This window comes from Cydia splendana, chromosome 11 (genome assembly GCF_910591565.1).
Source record: "Cydia splendana chromosome 11, ilCydSple1.2, whole genome shotgun sequence".
Classification (NCBI taxonomy): domain Eukaryota; kingdom Metazoa; phylum Arthropoda; class Insecta; order Lepidoptera; family Tortricidae; genus Cydia; species Cydia splendana.
The window spans coordinates 12936429-12959938 of NC_085970.1; the positions used below are offsets into that span (position 1 = coordinate 12936429).

Consider the following 23510-nt stretch of genomic DNA (forward strand, 5'->3'; position numbering starts at 1 on the left):
AGTATCGGGCGTAGCCTGACACGCTGTATGATTACCAAAGCCGGCCTCATACTCAAAGCGTCGGGCGTAGCCCGACGTATGTGGCGCGCTGCACGCGGTCCAAAGCCAGTCCCCTCAACATTCTCATACTAAAATGTCGGGCGTAGCCCGACGTACGTGACACGCTGTACGCTTACCAAAGCCGGGCGCCTTCGGCGCCCTCTTACTCAAATCGTCGGGCGTGTACGAGGCGCGTTGTACGCGTTCTAAAGCCGGGCGCCTTCGGCACCCTAATGGTAAAAGAGTGGGATGTAGCCCGACGTACGTGGCGCGCTGCACTCGGTCCAAAGCCAGGCGCCTTTGACTCTCTCATACTAAGTGTCGGGCGTAGGCCCACATACGTGACACGCTGTACCCTTACCAAGACGCCTTCAGTGCCCTCTTGCTCAAAGCGTCGGGCGTAGCCCGACGTTCGTGGCGCACTGTACGCGTTCCAAAGTAGTCGGGCGTAGCCCGATATATGCGGCGCTCTGCGTGCCTTTCTGTACTGAGGACGCCCTCGCAAAAGTAATATAAAGTGACTTCAAATGATTATTAACGAAATCATGACCCCAAAATTAATTAAATAAATAAAAAATTAAAAAACACGACTGCGAAAAAGCGAACTGAAAAGATAAAAATATTTTTTAGTTGTGTTAGTTACTCAACTCAATGAATGTAAAAATTCTAAAAAGTATAAAATAAAATAAATTAATTAAAAATTAAAAAACACGACTGCGAAAAAGCGAACTGAAAAGACAAAAATAATTTTTAGTTGTGTTAGTTACTCAACTTAATGAATGTAAAAAATTATTAGAATATGAGTGTTTAGTGAAGGTTATAAACAACAAACGCAAAAGTTTTATGCTCATTTAGGATCGTGACTGTACCTGTGTATTTTATTTCAATTGCAGTCGGGGACCTTTTAAATGGGAAAATGTCAATACATCAAGGTCCCCGACTGCAATTGAAATAAAATACACAGGAGTCACGATTCTAAATGAGCATAAAACTTTTGCGTTTGTTGTTTATAACCTTCACTAAACACTCATATTCTAATAATTTTTTACATTCATTAAGTTGAGTAACTAACACAACTAAAAATTATTTTTGTCTTTTCAGTTCGCTTTTTCGCAGTCGTGTTTTTTAATTTTTAATTAATTTATTTTATTAGTATTTGTTGTTATAGTGGCAACAGAAATACATAATCTCTGAAAATTTCAACTGTCTAGCTATCACGGTTCATGAGATGCCTGGTGGCAGACAGACGGACAGACGGACAGTGGAGTCTTAGCAAAAGGGTCCAGTGTTTACCCTTTGGGTACGGAACCCTAAAAATAGAGGTCAACTAGACGACTAGAGGATGCATTTGAGGAAGTTCCTAAACAAGGTGCGATAAAACACAAATAAATCCATAATACTTATAGGTAGTTGAAAACCTTTTATTTTTGCAGCAAAACTATTGCTAAAATTAAGCACAGTTATACCCAGCAATGCCCGCTGAGATGAGAGGGTACTTGTGTCCGCAGAGGCCACTGAAGTCATCCAAGTCTACGGCCCAGTACATGATGCCTCCCAGGCCCATGGTCTTGGCGTATTGTGCCTGAAAGAACAAAAGAAACTTTATTTTTTGAAATAAATAAATTTCAAGGAATCTAAAACCAAGCAAAGTACGCCTTTCCAGTCGGCTTGATGAGAAAATTACAGTTAAAGTTGAAATTAGATTGCGACATTTGCGACTGCAGGAGTGGTATCGGGCGATTTCACTGTCAATAGGGAATATTACTGCAATGTTCTGCCGCCAGAGTGCAGCGAGCGCCAGAAGTAAACCATAGAGTAACTTATACATACTGTGCCTTAAACTGTTTTTGACAAGTTTTCACAGACAATAAAATATGACATTGATGCATCAAGGCGGTTTGTTAACAAGGGCCTACCGGGAAACGCGAAACTCGAAATTTAGTTATCAGCCTCTTTATCGCGCGAATATGCAAAAGTGATAGAGAGGTTAGATAACGAAATTTCGATTTTCTTGTTTCGCGGTATATTGTGATGGATTGTGGTAGTGGCGCCCCCTACGCAGAGTTTCGCGTGATATTCCCAATTTCCTTGATAAACTGAGTTGCTGTTGCCGGATTGCTGTCACGATCAAAACGTTTAATTCCCAATTTCCTTGATAAACTGAGTTGCTGTTGCCGGATTGCTGTCACGATTAAAACGTTTAATTATTACGTTACGTTAATTTTATTAAGGAGATTGTCAGTGATATTGTCCGATTCCTACAAAAAATAAATAAGGTAAACGTACTGGTGCTCGACACGGTCCCAGTACATGTCATCTTGAAACTTAAGTCATTGTCAATAGAGGTGACAGCAAGGTGTCATCTATTGGGCATTAGCATGTCGAGCACTAGTACGTTTACCTTAATACATCCCTTATGAATCCAGTGCGGTACCGTACCGATATCCGTCAGAGATGAATTTATATTGAACTAGCGACCCGCCCACGCTCGTGTTACACAAAAGTCAAAACCTCAACAAATTATACACCTAAACTTTCCATAAGAATCACTCTACTGATAGGTGGAAACCGCATGGAAATCCGTTGGGTAGTTATTGAGTTTATCGCGAACATACAGACAGACAGACGCGGCGGAGGACTTTATTTTATAAGGTGTATTGCACAGATTCTTCATAGATTCGAGATATCGGTGCAACCCATTCATTTTTACTTCTGAATCTCTATCACGTACTTTCATAGTATGAATTATCTCAGATTATTTTTTCGGATCCAGCCCTAATCCGTTAAACAAAAGTCTTTGTTTCTTTTAAGCACGGTCTACAGTACGTGCCAAAGTAACCATGTCGCTTAAAAAGCAACTATCGTGATAGTATTAAGGTTCAAATTCCTGTGACAGCTCATTCAGAGAACAATCAGGGTGGTATTGTTTTTGGAGATAACAAAACGTGTTACTCCGAATGGGCTGTTTCATGAATTTAAACCATATACCTAATTAAAATGGGTTTTTTCCCGTTACTTATATCGGGCTTATTAGCAGTAAGCAGTGTAACCACTGCATAAAGGAATCAATGCATTTTGTGCAACAGATTAGGACTCGAGCCCGAAAAAATCCGCTTTCTACTTACCTTAGCCTTAATAGTGTTGGGGTTGTCGTAGCCGACCCAGAATAGATCCTTATTAGCATACACGTAGTTGCCCTCAACCTCGGTAATGTTCCATTCTGCGGCGTTGTTCACTTGGTCTTCGCAAATCTGAAATTATTGCAAAACTTTTAAATTCAGTATCGTCAACTCGTCAGCCAAGAAACTCTCGGGGCATCGTCAAGATGTCAATCGTACATCGACATACGCCAAACGTAAATCCCTGTATGTAAATACCTCATAGTAACTGTAAGTTCCAGCTTCTGCAACATAAGGCCCGGCTGCTCCAGCTCCGGTGACTGGCGCTCCGGTGGAAGTGTTGTTCAGACTGGTCAGGGTAAAGGTCTTGCCATACGCTCCCAGACCCAACACCAGCTTGGAGGGAGTCGCGCCGTTGCTGATCCAGACGTTGACAGAGTTGTTCTATAATAAACAATTTATGTACCATGACGCTCCGCGATTGTTGCGCCATTTAGGGTCCTAGCTAAATTGGTTGTACAATACTTGCGCCATAGAATTTCCAATTTAGCAAGATCACTAAATGACATAACAATCCCGCGTGGTGACTGTACACACACCTGAAAAGGTTGCTAGGTTTCGTGGAGGAGCTGGGGTGGTTAGAGTAGCTCTACCTCGTTTTCACGCAAAATAGTCACATTTTTTTTACGATTTACGAAAAATGCCTATTAAAACGATGTATAATAAAGAGAGAACATTTATATTTATGGTTATAAGGAGTTACTAAGAACTTAAAATCCTAACAAATAAACATTGAAGAATTTCACGGAAGGAATGGAATAATTATGAAGACATAGGCGCTTACAATGTTTGACAAAATACTCTGACTTTTTGTTTAAAGATCAAAGAAACGCTAAGCTACTTTAAAGAGTAGTTACATTTTGAGACAAGAAATTAAAAAGTTAAGTCAACATTAATCCATAATTTACCTTTGACTATACGTTAGAAGAAGAATTGTTAACTTTACAGTGATTAATTAGGTACTTACAACATTAAAATTTAAGGAGGCGTCGTCAGTTAACTGAGCGTAGAGAGGCGCGTTTACCCCAGTCTCAGTATTCCAAGAGCCGTAGAAATCGTACAGCATCAGGTGGAAGTAGTCCAGGTATCTAGAAAAAGGTATTAAGTAAGTAAGAAAACCGGACAAGTGCTAGTCGGACTCGCCTACCGAGGGTTCCGTACTTTTTAGTGTTATCGGCATCGGCAACAGAAATAATAATAATCTGTGAAAATTTCAACTGCCTAGCTATCACAGTTCAAGAAGAGATACAGCACAGCCTGGTAACAGGCAGACGAACAGTGGAGTCTTAGTAAAGGGTCCCGTTTCCCTTCGGGTACGGAACCCTAAAAAGGTTTTAAGTAGCTAAGTATAAATTGCCGAAGGTTTTCAAAAAGTTGGAATAGTATAAGAAGGAAAATTTCACAGGAAACGTAATGGAAATATAAGTTTTAAAAGTAAGTAAATTTTCTTTCAACACTTACTCGTTAAGTCCGGTGACGTTGTAGGACAAGTCGATGTTAGACTGGGTGACGGCGACGGCGGCGGTCAACAGATAAGATTTCGCTGCGAAGGCTTCCTTTAACTCCTTAACTAAAGTCACGAATTGTTCCTGAAAAATGCACGTACTGAACAACTCCTCGAAAAGCCGATTACTTACAAGGACGAAAGGCTAAAAAATCTAAAAGAAAGAACATTGTATTAATGAAAAAAGGTATCGACTACAATATACTAAAAGAAATGGCGGAAGCAGAACCAACTTGCCATTGTTTCATCAGTAAAAACTGCTGGATCGGGAAAAAGAAGATAATTATGAGTAAGTGGTTTTTAGGTACCTTGTCAGAGTCTGCTCCACCTCTTTGTGCAGGGTACTCCCAGTCCAAGTCCAAACCATCGAAGCCGTTGGAATCAATATAGTTGTACAAGTTACTGACTAGAGTTGCCCTCAAAGTATCGTCGTTGACAAGCTGCAATACAAAAAGATACATAATTTTACTCAACCGTCTAATAGTATAAACCTTTAACCTACACACATACAATCGTTTGGATATCTCAAACTTGGAGGCTTTTATATAGGATTAACATTTAGGAGATGAGCTATGTGTGGTAGGTACCTAAATAAAAGAGTAAATAAAAAAACTACACACAGACAGAACTAGATAAAGAAGTCTGTGTACTTCAGCAGCTGACTGATAACAGAGAAGTTTTTGATTATACTTATAGGATTTTTCAAATCATCATCATCATCATTCTAGCCTTCAGTCGCCCACTGCTGAGCATAGGCCTCTCTTCGTGTACGCCACTTATCCCGGTCCTGGGCTAGTCTCATCCAAAAGTGCCCCGCGATTCTCCGAATGTCATCCACCCAACGAGCCAACGGACGCCAGGCGCTTCTTTCATCCGAAAGCGGCCACCAATCCGTCAACATTTTGGTCCACCTGCCATCACTCTGCCTAGCAACATGTCCCGCCCAACTCCATTTAAGCTTGGTGATGACGTCACCCACGTCTCCCACCTTGTATTTTTCAAATACAAGTTTTCTTACCGCTGTGAAGTTAGTTGAGCCTTCATTCCAACCACCAATAGCAGCCATGATTTTCAAATTACAATTCTTCTTTTTTAACGCAATGAGGTCAGCAACAGAATCTGCAACACGTAATAGTTATTTGTTTTACAAGGGGGCAAAGTTGTTGTTTAACCGCTCGTGCTACTATTGATACCCGAGCAAGCGAAAGATTCCAAAATTGAATTCGAAAAATGGAATATTGAGCGTTGCGAGGGTTTCAATGCACGAGGGTTAAACAAAATTTGCCCCCGAGTGAAACACAAAATTTTTCACCACACCAGCCCGAAGCAAATATCAAACAAAATCAAACCAAATCAAATATTTGCATTTGATTACTTAGCCTCACATGTGAATAAAATGCAAATTTGCTATCAGTTTTTGAAGTGCAAAGTAAGCCATGTACTGGGCCCCATACATTCCACGACTCTTCTCTTTCCGAACAGACTATATTTAAATTGAAATATCTATAACGTTCTTTCTTATTTGATTTGACGTTTGTGTTTGTGAAACAAGTGAATTACTTAACCCTACTTTGTGATTGATCGTTGGTCAGTTTTCGACAAAGAATAATTAACCAAAGCTTAATAAGGACTAGACACCAATATTTGTGATCAAACAGGGGCCCATTTCTCGAACGGTATTAGACTAATATTATCTAAATAATAGTCTACGTACCTACTGTTTAATCGTATAGGTTGCCATGACAACTGCACACTAATAATATTAGACTAAAACCGATCGAGAAATGGGCCCCAGAGGGATAAATATGATAGATCACTTCACTTACTGCTCTTTCCCTCGTAAGTAGTTTCTTCAGGAGCAATAATGCCTCCCGTGGTTCCGTTAGGCAAGAGGAATGAATAGACAATATGCGTGCAGAGATTAGTAGGCAGGTCACTCACGCCGAAGCGGCCGACCCCGGTTCTCTCGTTGGCCCCTTCTCCGTAGTAACACACCACTACGCCGCTCGCTGAAAATATTTACTTAATTTAGAAATTTCGATTTATTTATTGACTCGGATTGCCATTTTGTACCCCAGGATCCCCTATTGAGCCGACGGTCTACGCAGTTTATGAGGAGGTTCGTTCGTCGTTCAATCGAATGTTTTTATTTTATAGGTCTTCAGAACTCCGTTATTTCTGAACAGATTTGGAATATTTACGATACAAGTGCAGAAAGTAGAAAATTCGCAACGAGTGGTGAATCACCACTGCCACCATACAAATAAAAAGTTTAGAGATTATTCATACAAAGTGAATACAAGATGATGTACCTAGGTAGGTACTTAGAATCTACTCCTACACTTACCAGCAGCCAGGCTACCGCCGAGGCACAACAACGCGCAAACTACTAAAACCTTCATTGCTAAAGATTAATAGAGCAAAGGCTACCAATACAGATATTCAAATGCCTTTTATTAATACCTCTATCTTATCTACGCAAAATTTGGGATAGCAATGGGGTTCAGTTAAAAAGCTACGCCTTTATATACTCTTGTAATCTATTATATTTCGTGTTTAAACAACTGCTATCTTGATTGATAATTAAGCATTTAAAACGCAAAGAGGTAAAAACTATATAAATGTAAATGTATATTTATTTTACTCTTAATTTTAAATTATGGTAATTTACCGTACGGTTTTCATTGTATTCTCATTGTCTTCATAATTGTATAGTGGTGAAATGGTCAAATTTCTACAATTATCGACGGATAGTGTAGGTACAGGTGCCAAAGAACACGGGAAAAACATATTTAATTAAACAAACGGGTCTACCGCGATATAATTTCATTGTTTTTAACCTTAAATTCCTACTTAATTCTATTTAATTTTGTTATTTATTAATTAAATATGTGTACAAAACGCGAGAGTTTAAATTTATATGGGAAAAGAACATCTTCTTCTCGCTCTCTCTTTAGTCTTTGATTTGAAAAGAATTGTAAAAAAAATTCAGGGCTCCTTTTTTTAAGGAGCCAAACTCCAAAAACCGTACGTAAACTAATAGTGTAACCAAGCTGTAATCAAGCTTAGGCTTAGAACGCACTGCGATTAATTTCCTGCAGATTCTGAACCGCAAAAAGTGTAACGTGCGGCATGATTTATAAGCGCACGCACTTGCAAGACTAAAGCCGCATGAAATTAGAGCGAAACCACAAGAAATTAATTGCAGTGCGTATTTTAAGCCTTAAGTAGTCTGGTTATAACTAGAAACATACATCCAAAGAAAAATAGAAAAAGTACCTACAACTCATTTCACCCTGAAACCATTAACGCTCTCATTTTGTTCGAGCGCCAAAATGGTGGAGTGGGTCGTTTTACTATTATCCGCGCTTATACAAGCTTTAAATACTTCACAGGGTGGAGGGGTTTAGTCCGTAGGGGGCTGGGAGAAAAATCTCCAACGCAGCCGAGTCGGGCATGCTGCCGGATACCGAGCCGGCAGTATCCAAGGAGGATTACCTCCACCTCTGATAAAAAAAAAGCTTTAAGTACTTACTTGGATTCGTCTAGGAATTAAATGTAAGTAAATATTCTTGTGCAGAATGCAGTTAAAAATACACAGAAAATGAAATACAGTTAAAAGCTAGGTAACAACAACAACTTATCGCTATGATGCGATCTCTTCCAAACAACCTTTGGGTAGCAAGAAACTAATAATTTACAATATTGAACTGAACGGGAACCTAGAGTGCCGATATAATATAGGTATACACTTAATTCAAAAAACCGAAGACGCAAAAAATTATATACCTACTTTAATATTATACATACATACCTACCTAATATAATAAATATGTACCTATATACATACATACATAATATATTATACTATCATAATAAAGGCAAGTTAAGGCAGCGAAAGGTAATGAGTTTTCAAAAGATGTATGGACTACAAGTAGTTACCTACTTGTTTATAATTATCAAGCTAGTATGTACATAAGTACTTGTATCCGGTTCTACGTGTTGCCTAGGTGTCTAATCGATACATCCCATATAACCATTCCAGTCGCAGAATCACAAAGTGGTAACTAAATGTCAGATGTGTCGTAACAGAGTCCACACAATGTGTCTAGAATTGTTTCGAAACAAAGTGTCGTCGCCGTGTCTACACTTTTCCGTAACAAGGTGTCGACACATTTGTGTGCACTTTGCGTGCGGTTTGCGACTAAATCTGACAGCAAATTTCTGACAGCAAATGTCAATATAAAATACCTCTTGAAAACCAAGGTTTGTCAAACTACTATTAGTGTCTCGTGTGCTCGTAATTCTAGTAAGTCATCATGGGCAATGCAAATGATAATAATCGACCGAAACCATATAAACACCCAACACCCGTCAACCTTTTACAGAAAAGTTTTTAAAGAAATTCAATAAGCTACTTAGGTCAGGCAACGAATGCTCCAAAAGTTGTAGAGGGAAATGCTCGGAACACAATTTTTGACTCCGTAACTCGGTTTGACAATTTAGGAGGTGAACATATCAAAAGTCCCCGGCCGTAGCCCTTGAGCGGGGGGGAGAGAGGGGGCTTTGAAGGTCCCATTTTCCCGTTTTTCGATTATATCTCGGAAACTATGCATCTCAGCGACATGGCCACTTATACAAAATGAAAGTTAATTTAATTTGTTACAAGTTTATTCAGTAAATTTTTTCGATATGTTGAATAGTTTTTGAGATATCCGCTCTTGAAAGTTTATTTAGGGCTCTCAATTTTATCTTGATAAGTATATCTATATCAGTGAAGGTGCTAGGCCGTGTTTGGTATCGTTTTCGTATAAATCTGGGGTGCTGAATCCATTTAAGATATCACATTGACACCATTCCACAAAATAAAAATAAATCTTTTTAGGGTTCCGTACCTCAAAAGGAAAAAACGGAACCCTTATAGGATCACTCGTGCGTCTGTATGTATGTCCGTCTGAATACACAAAATAGTTCTTTACCTATAGATGACAGGAAAACCTATTAGAAATGTGCAGTCAAGCGCGAGTCGGACTTAATGTACGGGGTTCCGTTACGCGAGTCCGACTCGCACTTGGCCGGTTTTTTTGAAACTCTTCTTGACGCTTAACCGCTGAACCGATTTCGTTGAAATTTGGTATAGAAATAGTTTGCGTCCCGGAACAGGACATAGGATAGATCTTATAACCAAAATCATCTTTTGAAGGTGTGAAAAGTGGCGTGGAAATTTGTACGGGAAATCAATAACCGCTGAACCGATTTATATGAAATTTGGGATGGTCTACATCTTTGATTTAGTTAAAAATGATGAAAAAACATGACTTCAAACCTAAACTTAAACAGTATTAACTTCAAGAAGTCAATTCTGAATTCCCCCCTACACCTCATTTCACACCTTTAAAGGATGATTTTTGAGATAACTTATTATATCCTGTCTCGGGACTCAAAATATATGTGTACCAAATTTAAATTAAAACTGTTCAGCAGTTTAAGCGTGAAGAGGAGTTTAAAAGAAAGTATATATGTTTTTACTTCGGAATGGTGTCAATGTGATACCTTAACTAAATTTGGTACTGCGAATTTATACGAAAACGATACCAAACATGGCCTCGTAGCTTTACTGTTGTAGAAGTCAAAATAAAATTGAGAGCCCTAAATTCTTATTACTTGGCCAAACTTGTGTAGAAGGAAAAGGTAAAATAAAAGTCTTCGGCAGGAATATAAGACACAAATATATTTTTTTTTGCGTTACTATTTCATTCATCAAATATAAACATACCTTGATTATACTATTCTAGTGAGATCCTCATAGATAAACAAAAACATTTATTTAAAAAATTACAAGGTCGAAATGTCACGGAACTTGTGAGAGTAATATGTGAAAAATATAAACGTTTATGACAAAAAAAATCTGGACACAATTTAAGAATCACCCAATTGCGTCGAGGAATCATCTGTATTTTTGCTTGTTTCATTACCTCCTCGCTTCTTTTTTGTCCTTTGTATTCTGTAGCAATTTGTTAGATCTGAAAATAAAGATAACTTGCGTCGTCACGGATGTCGATTTATAGGTTTTAGGGAGTGCAGAATTCGAAAACGATGATCATTTTATAATCCAAGATGGCGGCTACGTATTTTGTCATAAAAGTGGAATCCAAAATAGTCATCATTTTCGAAATCTGCGCCCACTAAAACCTATAAAACGACATCCATGACGACTTTTATGACATAGTGCATGGCCGCCATCTTGGAATCCAAAATAGTCATCATTTTCGAAATCTGCGCCCCCTAAAACCTATAAAACGATATCCATGACGACTTTTATGACATAGTGCATGGCCGCCATTTTGGAATCCAAAATGGTTATCATTTTCTAAATCTGCGCCCCCGAAAACCTATAAAACGACACCCATGATGACTTTTATGACATAGTGCATGGCCGCCATTTTGGATTCCAAAATGGTCATCATTTTCGAAAGCGGGGCCCCCTAAAACCTATAAAACGACATACATGACGACTTTTATGACATAGTGCATGGCCGCCATCTTGGAATCCAAAATGGTTATCATTTTCGAAATCTGCGCCCCCTAAAACCTATAAAACGACACCCATGACGACTTTTATGGCATAGTGCATGGCCGCCATTTTGGATTCCAAAATGGTCATCATTTTCAAAATTGGGGCCCCCTAAAACGTATAAAACGACATCCATGACGACTTTTATGACACAGTGCATGGCCGCCATTTCGGATTCCAAAATGGTCATTATTTTCGAAATCGGCACTCCCTAAAACCTATATATCGACACCCATCTCGACTTTTATGACAAAGTGTTTTGCTGCCATCTGCATGCAAGACATCTCTATTATTTTTACGTACAAAAATGGCCCCCTGTCAACTTTCAATCGAGATTTAATCGATAATTTATTCGATTAATATTCAGATTAATTCAATTTCAATCTATGTTAGGTCGACTAAACTAATCGCGATTAAAATTTGAGAATTAACTTTTTTTATTCCATTAATTAGTCGAATAAACAGTTAATCGATTAATGCCCATCTCTGACCACGGCATTTTTACACTTTGAGAATATCTGAAAACAAATCAACACAAGGAGCCATTTTGCAAATCCAGTAACATACCAGTAACTTTGTTATTACTTTTGACAGCGCGTGTCATGTGTCAACACAGAGTCGACACAAAGTCGAAACATTGCAACTACTTTGTGACTGCAATATTTCTCAGCCTTAAACCATATTTATACATCATAATTAACAAGTTTCGTAGTATGTAAAGCGTTATTTCTGTTATTTAAGTATAGTATACGCATCGAAGTACTAAAAATGCTTCAAATAATATAGTTATGAACACAGGCACTGAGAAGTAAACAATTTCATTTCCGGCTAAACTAAAACAATGTGGTGGCGCGTTGATTATATTACACTTAGTTTATCAAATCACTCGAGCAGTTTAATTCCCCATAATAATTTAAGTCATATTGTAATATAAATGCAAACAATATATAATTACGTCTTGTAATCCGTTTTAGAGATGGCGTATTAATGTCACTTATTTTTATTTAAGTATTTTTCCATCTGACAGTTTCCATTTGACAGGAACAAAATGAACGAATGAACGAATGATTTTGGCATAAAGTAGTCGCAAACCCGAAACAATGTGTGCACACGGCGACCACACTTTATGTCACTTTGTGTCATGTGTCGACCCTTCCCCATTTCTGGTAACTGTGTCGACACGGCGACGACTCTGCGACTGGAATTGTGACCGAAACAGACGGTGTCGACACAAGATGTGTCAACACCGCGTCGTAACGGCGACTGGAAATGGTTGTATGGGATGTGCCAATTTTAGTTGATTATTATCGGTGGATATAAGCCGGCTGGATCTATCTATGGGTTTTCACCTAATGCTCTATTATCAAATATTTATAATAATTTCCTGTTGTTCATTCACGGGATCACGGGACAGGCATTGCCTAGTGTGGAGTTCAGTAAAAACTGTATCCAAGTGAATATCTTTCGGAAATAAATGATTTTGATTTTATTTATTTTATTTTTATATTATGTAAGTACCTACATAAAAATAAATACATTAATTTATTAATGAGCTGAACAAATTTGTTCTATCCACCAGAATATTTGTTACAGTTATGAATGTCCGTATATTTTCCTGTGGGTAATTTGCCTTTTAAGTTTTAACAACACTTAGGTACTCGAAGGAGCTTGATAAAATATATACTTACATAATTGAAGTTAGATAAAGTATCAAATTAAACATTTTTAATACGCAGTATCACAAAATAATACCATCTTAATAGAAAATGCTAACGCAGCGTACTACGTAGGCGAGAAGTGTCCTACGTGGGCGATCTCGTTGCGAACGCGAACGCCTTACGCGACTACGGCAACGCAAAAGGAGGGTTATGATTTTGACCGGTATGTATGTGGGTATGTATGTATGTTCATCTGTTCCCTCATAACTTCTAAAGTACTCATTACAATTTGACAAACGATGAGTCATTCGAATTGTCTTAATCGTCCGCTGGTTATAGGCTATATGACGTCACAAAAAAAATGAACACGGCGCCCTCTAGAGGGCATAAAGTCACGAACCAAAAAAGTTAAAATTAGTAATGATGACGTGTTGTATATCATTTGGAAGAGCTCAATTAGCACATTTCAAAAATATACATGTTGTTAGCTTTTGCACCCGGCTTTACTTGCATGCACCCGATAAAACATTAATTTATCTGGTAGGTAATTCGAACTACGAATCTACAAGCGCTCTGGATTCTATCTATCCGCGTGTTACGCGACTACGGCGATAAAAGAAGGTTTTTGCAAGAGAAATTTCTTTGGTTGCTACGTATATACATGGTGTTTTTTTAATGACCTGCAATATTTTATAATGTGAATAGGTATAGAAGTCCAGATCTGCCAAAATGTATAAAACAGCCAATTTTTTTACGAGATCGGGTTTGGTCCCATAGTAAAAGTTGCTTAGTATAATATTCACCTCGTAAAATATTGCACGACATAAAAAATGCCTTCACAGTGGTCAGGCGAAGCATACTGAAACGTACCTCTATGTGACGCACCGAACTCGATCCAAAAGACGCCGCCACACTAAAAGGGTCAGGCGTAGCCCGATGTACTTGGCGCGCTGTACACGGTCAAAAGCCAGGCCCAAATCATAAAAAATATGGTTGGTTTAAAAAATCTAAAAAGTATAGAATAAAATAAATTAAATAAAAATTAAAAATCACGACTGCGAAAATGCGAACTAAAAAGACAAAAATAATTTATAGTTGTGTTAGTTACCCAGTCACATGACTGATATTTTTCAGTGACTGTACCTGTGTATTTTATTTCAATTGCAGTCGGGGACCTTTTAAATGGGAAAATGTCAATACATCAAGGTCCCCGACTGCAATTGAAATATAATACACAGGTACAGTCACTGAAAAATATCAATCATGTGACTAGGTAACTAACACAACTATAAATTATTTTTGTATTTTCAGTTCGCTTTTTCGAAATCATGATTTTTAATTTTTAATTAATTTATTTTATTGAACTATCGTTTGAAATAAAGGTACATACCTATTATTGTGTAAAGGGAATCCAAATTTTAATAACATAAATCTGGGAAATATTTATTTTGAATGGCGATCAATTGAGTGATGAAATTTCGACTCAGCCCAAAAATAGGCAACCTCTATGTATAATATGTATAAGTACATAATGTTCATACCAGGCAAGATGGAAATAAATATTGCATTTATAATTGATAACTACATCCACTCAAAGTACTGCAAAACTCTTTAGTTATCTTTGAAATTTAAACTAAAATGAACAGTAATATTGCAATGACAATACAACTTTAACTGTATCTATTTAGAGTTGAAATTGATTTGCACCCAACTCACTACAATATTAAATTTCAGAAGAAGATGGAACCAACATCCATTAGAGCGCCTTCTGATATTCTAAAAATCGGATTCTCGAGAATATTTTCGTTTACAGGAATTTACTTCGATCTTGGTTGTATACGATGCTAAAGCTATGAAGAATTTAGACTGCTTAAATCTACTTAAATAAAATTTGGATTGCTACATTCTATCTTCTTAAATACCATTTAGATTGCTACATTGTATTTAAATGTACAAAAATAACGTAAGTTGTATTTCTATGAATGCGTTAAAACTAGTACTTACAATCTTACAGTCGCCTTCAGATATATCGGAGCGGCCAAAGTGCTCACAAATATCTTAACATGCCTCTATTTTGGTTTACTAATGTGTTGCAGAAAGTTTTTTGACATATTTTTGTATTGCATAATGTTACTTGGCAGAAATGTCGTTTGGCAGTATTACCTTTCGCATATATCATTTAGCATACAATCATTTCGCAGAGTTTTAAAACGCAGAACCATGTTTTGGCATACTGTTTATGTTCATAATAGTCTTTTAAACGAATATTGTTTTCGCAGATAAATGATTTGCATAATATTTAGGTGGCATAAAGTTATCAAGTTGAGTCTTCGTCTACGAGGAATGGTCCTTCCACGGGTCTCAAACTACCTGCATACCAAATTCCATCTACTCGTAAATCACTTTAGCGGTTTAAGCGTGACGAGGTAACATACAGACGGATTTATGATGAAATTGCTGTTTGCTAGTTTTTAAAGTTTGTTTATACGGCAAAATAACTATAAAGTCCGTCGGGTAAAAAGATTATGAAATAAATTTCATAATTTAATGATAGGTACCTGTCTTAATGTTATGCTCTAACCTAATCTATTTTTCTGGCAAGTGTTTGTTTTTGTTAAGATCGCAGTTCTAACCTAACCTACTTTGCTCGCAGCCGTTCGTTTTTGTATGAGGTCGCAGTTGTAACCCAACCTAACCTACTTTTCCGGCACAGGTTTAATTTTGTTGGGGTCGCGGTTCTTACTTAACTTAACCCACTTTTCTGATAATAGCAGAAAATATCACTATGCCATAATAAGAGTATGTTGCAGGATAATTATGGTACATAAAATTATGCTAAACTAAAGACGGCGAAAGTAGTCTTCTGCTAAATAATATGCTGCAGAATGTATTGTATGCGTAGTAATAGTAATGCCAAGTAATAGTTATGCAAAATTATCATTCGGCTATTAGTGTTTCTGCGATACATGTTATGCGAAGTGTATTTCTGACAAACAATATTATGCCAGATGAGGGGAACCCCTCTATTTTCAAGGCGTTAGAGTACGTGTTCAGATATTTTTGAGAACCTCGGCCGCCCCGATATATCTGATGACAACTGTACCTTTTTAAGCAGTAGGTACGTTGTATAAGGACGTCTCGGGCTTGAACACTGATATGTAAACATAAGTTTTTTTAGGTACGAAATATCATTATATGTGACGTTCCACGGCAAAAGGTACCTTATGGCGGCTGGCGCTTACGTCGCATAGCGTCGCAATAATATTAGAGCGACGTTAATAATAGCGTAAGCGCCAACCGCCATAAGGTACCTTTACCCGTGAGAGGTCACATATATTGAACTCAACAGCTAATAATTGTAATTTAAACTAATACTCCGTCGTCGGTAGATTTGTAAGAAAATGTGATTTAATCGACCTATGTGCGTAAATCGTAATAAAATATAGTACTTAAAATGTAAAAACAGGACAAGTGCGAGTCGGAATCGCCCGTTCCGTACTTTTTAGTATTTGTTGTTATAGTGGCAACAGAAATACATAATCTCTGAAAATTTCAACTGTCTAGCTATCACGGTTCATGAGATGCCTGGTGGCAGACAGACGGACAGACGGACAGTGGAGTCTTAGCAATAGGGTCCAGTATTTACCCTTTGGGTACGGAACCCTAAAAATAGAGGTCAACTAGACGACTAGAGGATGCATTTGGGGAAGCTCCAAAACAAGGTGCGATAAAACACAAATAAATCCATAATGTAGGTAGTTGAAAACCTTTTATTTTTGCAGCAAAACTATTGCTAAAATTAAGCACAGTTATACCCAGCAATGCCCGCTGAGATGAGAGGGTACTTGTGTCCGCAGAGGCCACTGAAGTCATCCAAGTCTACGGCCCAGTACATGATGCCTCCCAGGCCCATGGTCTTGGCGTATTGTGCCTGAAAGAACAAAAGAAACTTTATTTTTTGAAATAAATAAATTTCAAGGAATCTAAAACCAAACAAAGTACGCTTTTCCAGTCGGCTTGATGAGAAAATTACAGTTAAAGTTGAAATTAGATTGCGACATTTGCGACTGCAGGAGTGGTATCGGGCGATTTCACTGTCAATAGGGAATATTACTGCAATGTTCTGCCGCCAGCGTGCAGCGAGCGCCAGAAGTAAACCATAGAGTAACTTATACATACTGTGCCTTAAACTGTTTTTGACAAGTTTTCACAGACAATAAAATATGACATTGATGCATCAAGGCGGTTTGTTAACAAGGGCCTACCGGGAAACGCGAAACTCGAAATTTAGTTATCAGCCTCTTTATCGCGCGAATATGCAAGAGTGATAGAGAGGTTAGATAACGAAATTTCGATTTTCTTTTTTCGCGGTATATTGTGATGGATTGTGGTAGTGGCGCCCCCTACGCAGAGTTTCGCGTGATATTCCCAATTTCCTTGATAAACTGAGTTGCTGTTGCCGGATTGCTGTCACGATCAAAACGTTTAATTCCCAATTTCCTTGATAAACTGAGTTGCTGTTGCCGGATTGCTGTCACGATTAAAACGTTTAATTATTACGTTACGTTAATTTTATTAAGGAGATTGTCAGTGATATTGTCCGATTCCTACAAAAAATAAATAAGGTAAACGTACTGGTGCTCGACACGGTCCCAGTACATGTCATCTTGAAACTTAAGTCATTGTCAATAGAGGTGACAGCAAGGTGTCATCTATTGGGCATTAGCATGTCGAGCACTAGTACGTTTACATTAATACATCCTTTATGAATCCAGTGCGGTACCGTACCGATATCCGTCAGAGATGAATTTATATTGAACTAGTGACCCGCCCACGCTCGTGTTACACAAAAGTCAAAACCTCAACAAATTATACACCTAAACTTTCCATAAGAATCACTCTACTGATAGGTGGAAACCGCATGGAAATCCGTTGGGTAGTTATTGAGTTTATCGCGAACATACAGACAGACAGACGCGGCGGAGGACTTTATTTTATAAGGTGTATTGCACAGATTCTTCATAGATTCGAGATATCGGTGCAACCCATTCATTTTTACTTCTGAATCTCTATCACGTACTTTCATAGTATGAATTATCTCAGATTATTTTTTCGGATCCAGCCCTAATCCGTTAAACAAAAGTCTTTGTTTCTTTTAAGCACGGTCTACAGTACGTGCCAAAGTAACCATGTCGCTTAAAAAGCAACTATCGTGATAGTATTAAGGTTCAAATTCCTGTGACAGCCCATTCAGAGAACAATCAGGGTGGTATTGTTTTTGGAGATAACAAAACGTGTTACTCCGAATGGGCTGTTTCATGAATTTAAACCATATACCTAATTAAAATGGGTTTTTTCCCGTTACTTATATCGGGCTTATTAGCAGTAAGCAGTGTAACCACTGCATAAAGGAATCAATGCATTTTGTGCAACAGATTAGGACTCGAGCCCGAAAAAATCCGCTTTCTACTTACCTTAGCCTTAATAGTGTTGGGGTTGTCGTAGCCGACCCAGAATAGATCCTTATTAGCATACACGTAGTTGCCCTCAACCTCGGTAATGTTCCATTCTGCGGCGTTGTTCACTTGGTCTTCGCAAATCTGAAATTATTGCAAAACTTTTAAATTCAGTATCGTCAACTCGTCAGCCAAGAAACTCTCGGGGCATCGTCAAGATGTCAATCGTACATCGACATACGCCAAACGTAAATCCCTGTATGTAAATACCTCATAGTAACTGTAAGTTCCAGCTTCTGCAACATAAGGCCCGGCTGCTCCAGCTCCGGTGACTGGCGCTCCGGTGGAAGTGTTGTTCAGACTGGTCAGGGTAAAGGTCTTGCCATACGCTCCCAGACCCAACACCAGCTTGGAGGGAGTCGCGCCGTTGCTGATCCAGACGTTGACAGAGTTGTTCTATAATAAACAATTTATGTACCATGACGCTCCGCGATTGTTGCGCCATTTAGGGTCCTAGCTAAATTGGTTGTACAATACTTGCGCCATAGAATTTCCAATTTAGCAAGATCACTAAATGACATAACAATCCCGCGTGGTGACTGTACACACACCTGAAAAGGTTGCTAGGTTTCGTGGAGGAGCTGGGGTGGTTAGAGTAGCTCTACCTCGTTTTCACGCAAAATAGTCACATTTTTTTTACGATTTACGAAAAATGCCTATTAAAACGATGTATAATAAAGAGAGAACATTTATATTTATGGTTATAAGGAGTTACTATAAGAACTTAAAATCCTAACAAATAAACATTGAAGAATTTCACGGAAGGAATGGAATAATTATGAAGACATAGGCGCTTACAATGTTTGACAAAATACTCTGACTTTTTGTTTAAAGATCAAAGAAACGCTAAGCTACTTTAAAGAGTAGTTACATTTTGAGACAAGAAATTAAAAAGTTAAGTCAACATTAATCCATAATTTACCTTTGACTATACGTTAGAAGAAGAATTGTTAACTTTAAAGTGATTAATTACTTACAACATTAAAATTTAAGGAGGCGTCGTCAGTTAACTGAGCGTAGAGAGGCGCGTTTACCCCACGAATTGTTCCTGAAAAATGCACGTACTAAACAACTCCTCGAAAAGCCGATTACTTACAAGGACGAAAGGCTAAAAAATCTAAAAGAAAGAACATTGTATTAATGAAAAAAGGTATCGACTACAATATACTAAAAGAAATGGCGGAAGCAGAACCAACTTGCCATTGTTTCATCAGTAAAAACTGCTGGATCGGGAAAAAGAAGATAATTATGAGTAAGTGGTTTTTAGGTACCTTGTCAGAGTCTGCTCCACCTCTTTGTGCAGGGTACTCCCAGTCCAAGTCCAAACCATCGAAGCCGTTGGAATCAATATAGTTGTACAAGTTACTGACTAGAGTTGCCCTCAAAGTATCGTCGTTGACAAGCTGCAATACAAAAAGATACATAATTTTACTCAACCGTCTAATAGTATAAAGCTTTAACCTACACACATACAATCGTTTGGATAGCTCAAACTTGGAGGCTTTTATATAGGATTAACATTTAGGAGATGAGCTATGTGTGGTAGGTACCTAAATAAAAGAGTAAATAAAAAAACTACACACAGACAGAACTAGATAAAGAAGTCTGTGTACTTCAGCAGCTGACTGATAACAGAGAAGTTTTTGATTATACTTATAGGATTTTTCAAATCATCATCATCATCATTCTAGCCTTCAGTCGCCCACTGCTGAGCATAGGCCTCTCTTCGTGTACGCCACTTATCCCGGTCCTGGGCTAGTCTCATCCAAAAGTGCCCCGCGATTCTCCGAATGTCATCCACCCAACGAGCCAACGGACGCCAGGCGCTTCTTTCATCCGAAAGCGGCCACCAATCCGTCAACATTTTGGTCCACCTGCCATCACTCTGCCTAGCAACATGTCCCGCCCAACTCCATTTAAGCTTGGTGATGACGTCACCCACGTCTCCCACCTTGTATTTTTCAAATACAAGTTTTCTTACCGCTGTGAAGTTAGTTGAGCCTTCATTCCAACCACCAATAGCAGCCATGATTTTCAAATTACAATTCTTCTTTTTTAACGCAATGAGGTCAGCAACAGAATCTGCAACACGTAATAGTTATTTGTTTTACGAGGGGGCAAAGTTGTTGTTTAACCGCTCGTGCTACTATTGATACCCGAGCAAGCGAAAGATTCCAAAATTGAATTCGAAAAATGGAATATTGAGCGTTGCGAGGGTTTCAATGCACGAGGGTTAAACAAAATTTGCCCCCGAGTGAAACACAAAATTTTTCACCACACCAGCCCGAAGCAAATATCAAACAAAATCAAACCAAATCAAATATTTGCATTTGATTACTTAGCCTCACATGTGAATAAAATGCAAATTTGCTATCAGTTTTTGAAGTGCAAAGTAAGCCATTCCGAGCTGGTGTTGTGAAAAATAAATCATAGTGTGTGCGCTTACAAAGCTCAACTTTGCTATCGAGAAATTCACATAAATTGATTTACTTACCTTTAACTACATTAATAAATTGAAGTTACATAATTTCAATCAATCCTAGATAGAGTCTATGCGGAAAGAGAAATCGAGAGGAGTCGTGGAATGTACTGGGCCCCATACATTCCACGACTCTTCTCTTTCCGAACAGACTATATTTAAATTGAAATATCTATAACGTTCTTTCTTATTTGATTTGACGTTTGTGTTTGTGAAACAAGTGAATTACTTAATCCTACTTTGTGATTGATCGTTGGTCAGTTTTCGACAAAGAATAATTAACCAAAGCTTAATAAGGACTAGACACCAATATTTGTGATCAAACAGGGGCCCATTTCTCGAACGGTATTAGACTAATATTATCTAAATAATAGTCTACGTACCTACTGTTTAATCGTATAGGTTGCCATGACAACTGCACACTAATAATATTAGACTAAAACCGATCGAGAAATGGGCCCCAGAGGGATAAATATGATAGATCACTTCACTTACTGCTCTTTCCCTCGTAAGTAGTTTCTTCAGGAGCAATAATGCCTCCCGTGGTTCCGTTAGGCAAGAGGAATGAATAGACAATATGCGTGCAGAGATTAGTAGGCAGGTCACTCACGCCGAAGCGGCCGACCCCGGTTCTCTCGTTGGCCCCTTCTCCGTAGTAACACACCACTACGCCGCTCGCTGAAAATATTTACTTAATTTAGAAATTTCGATTTATTTATTGACTCGGATTGCCATTTTGTACCCCAGGATCCCCTATTGAGCCGACGGTCTACGCAGTTTATGAGGAGGTTCGTTCGTCGTTCAATCGAATGTTTTTATTTTATAAGTCTTCAGAACTCCGTTATTTCTGAACAGATTTGGAATATTTACGATACAAGTGCAGAAAGTAGAAAATTCGCAAACGAGTGGTGAATCACCACTGCCACCATACAAATAAAAAGTTTAGAGATTATTCATACAAAGTGAATACAAGATGATGTACCTAGGTAGGTACTTAGAATCTACTCCTACACTTACCAGCAGCCAGGCTACCGCCGAGGCACAACAACGCGCAAACTACTAAAACCTTCATTGCTAAAGGTTAATAGAGCAAAGGCTACCAATACGGATATTCAAATGCCTTATATTAATAACTCTATCTTATCTACGCAAAATTTGGGATAGCAATGGGGTTCAGTTAAAAAACTACGCCTTTATATACTCTTGTAATCTATTATATTTCGTGTTTAAACAACTGCTATCTTGATAGATAATTAAGCATTTAAAACGCAAATAGTTAAAAACTATATAAATGTAAATGTATATTTATTAGGGTGTATCATTTTTCCGAACTTTCGATTTTCATCTGACTTTGCTCGAATTCTTGTTCTAACTGATATAAAAATATTATACGTTAAAAAAAATTAAAATCGGCCAACATTTAGAGGTTGCACAACATCAACAAAGATTTTTCAAATAACCAACGACTCTACATCGGAGGGTAGAAAATAGTTTGAGCGACTACCATCAAAGCGGAGAGTAGTGTGATACTGAACCACATCATCATCATCATCTACATATAAATAAATTTTAAAATTAGTAGTATACTTGGATTTTGTTTACTCGATAAATGTTCTAATTAAGATTTTTCGGTTTTTCCACCTGTTTCCAAAGAAAAAGTGCTTTTATCGTGTTTTAGACGCAAAATTCAGTTTTCTCATGCGATTTTAGTATCAGTTCATTATATTTTGGCATTTAAGAACATAGTTAATTTTCACGCAATGTATGGGGTTCTCACTCTACCTTTTCAACTTGTTCAACCTCTAAACGTTATTCGATTCTTTTGAAAATTGAAATAGATAGTTTTTAGTGTGGAGAGACTCCATCGGTGAGCAAAGTCTGGAAAAATATTACAACTTTTTTTTCTCCATACAAAAGTGAATCACCCTAATATTTATTTTACTCTTAATTTTAAATTATGGTAATTTACCGTACGGTTTTCATTGTATTCTCATTGTCTTCATAATTGTATAGTGGTGAAATGGTCAAATTTCTACAATTATCGACGGATAGTGTAGGTACAGGTGCCAAAGAACACGGGAAAAACATATTTAATTAAACAAACGGGTCTACCGCGATATAATTTCATTGTTTTTAACCCTAAATTCCTACTTAATTCTATTTAATTTTGTTATTTATTAATTAAATATGTGTACAAAACGCGAGAGTTTAAATTTATATGGGAAAAGAACATCTTCTTCTCGCTCTCTCTTTAGTCTTTGATTTGAAAAGAATTGTAAAAAAAATTCAGGGCTCCTTTTTTTAAGGAGCCAAACTCCAAAAACCGTACGTAAACTAATAGTGTAACCAAGCTGTAATCAAGCTTAGGCTTAGAACGCACTGCGATTAATTTCCTGCAGATTCTGAACCGCAAAAAGTGTAACGTGCGGCATGATTTATAAGCGCACGCACTTGCAAGACTAAAGCCGCATGAAATTAGAGCGAAACCACAAGAAATTAATTGCAGTGCGTATTTTAAGCCTTAAGTAGTCTGGTTATAACTAGAAACATACATCCAAAGA

At 37.8% G+C, this 23510-nt stretch overlaps 2 protein-coding genes across 2 annotated transcripts; both read right to left on the reverse strand.

The window, feature by feature from the left end:
- Positions 1–1469: 1469 nt before the first annotated feature.
- On the reverse strand, positions 1470–5788 carry LOC134795145 (acidic mammalian chitinase-like). The gene is made up of 7 exons (XM_063766976.1): positions 5741–5788; positions 5031–5162; positions 4680–4807; positions 4186–4306; positions 3417–3602; positions 3165–3290; positions 1470–1621 (listed from the first exon to the last, which is right to left on the reverse strand). The coding sequence occupies exons 1-7, from the start codon at positions 5786–5788 to the stop codon at positions 1490–1492; spliced, it is 873 nt and encodes a 290-aa protein (XP_063623046.1). The 3' UTR covers positions 1470–1489.
- Positions 5789–16733: 10945 nt separating this feature from the next.
- Positions 16734–22498, reverse strand: LOC134795146 (acidic mammalian chitinase-like). Its single transcript, XM_063766977.1, has 8 exons — positions 22422–22498; positions 21445–21623; positions 20452–20552; positions 19639–19873; positions 19448–19518; positions 18681–18866; positions 18429–18554; positions 16734–16885 (listed from the first exon to the last, which is right to left on the reverse strand). Exons 1-8 carry the CDS (start codon positions 22496–22498, stop codon positions 16754–16756), a joined length of 1107 nt encoding a protein of 368 aa, XP_063623047.1. The 3' UTR covers positions 16734–16753.
- Positions 22499–23510: the final 1012 nt, after the last annotated feature.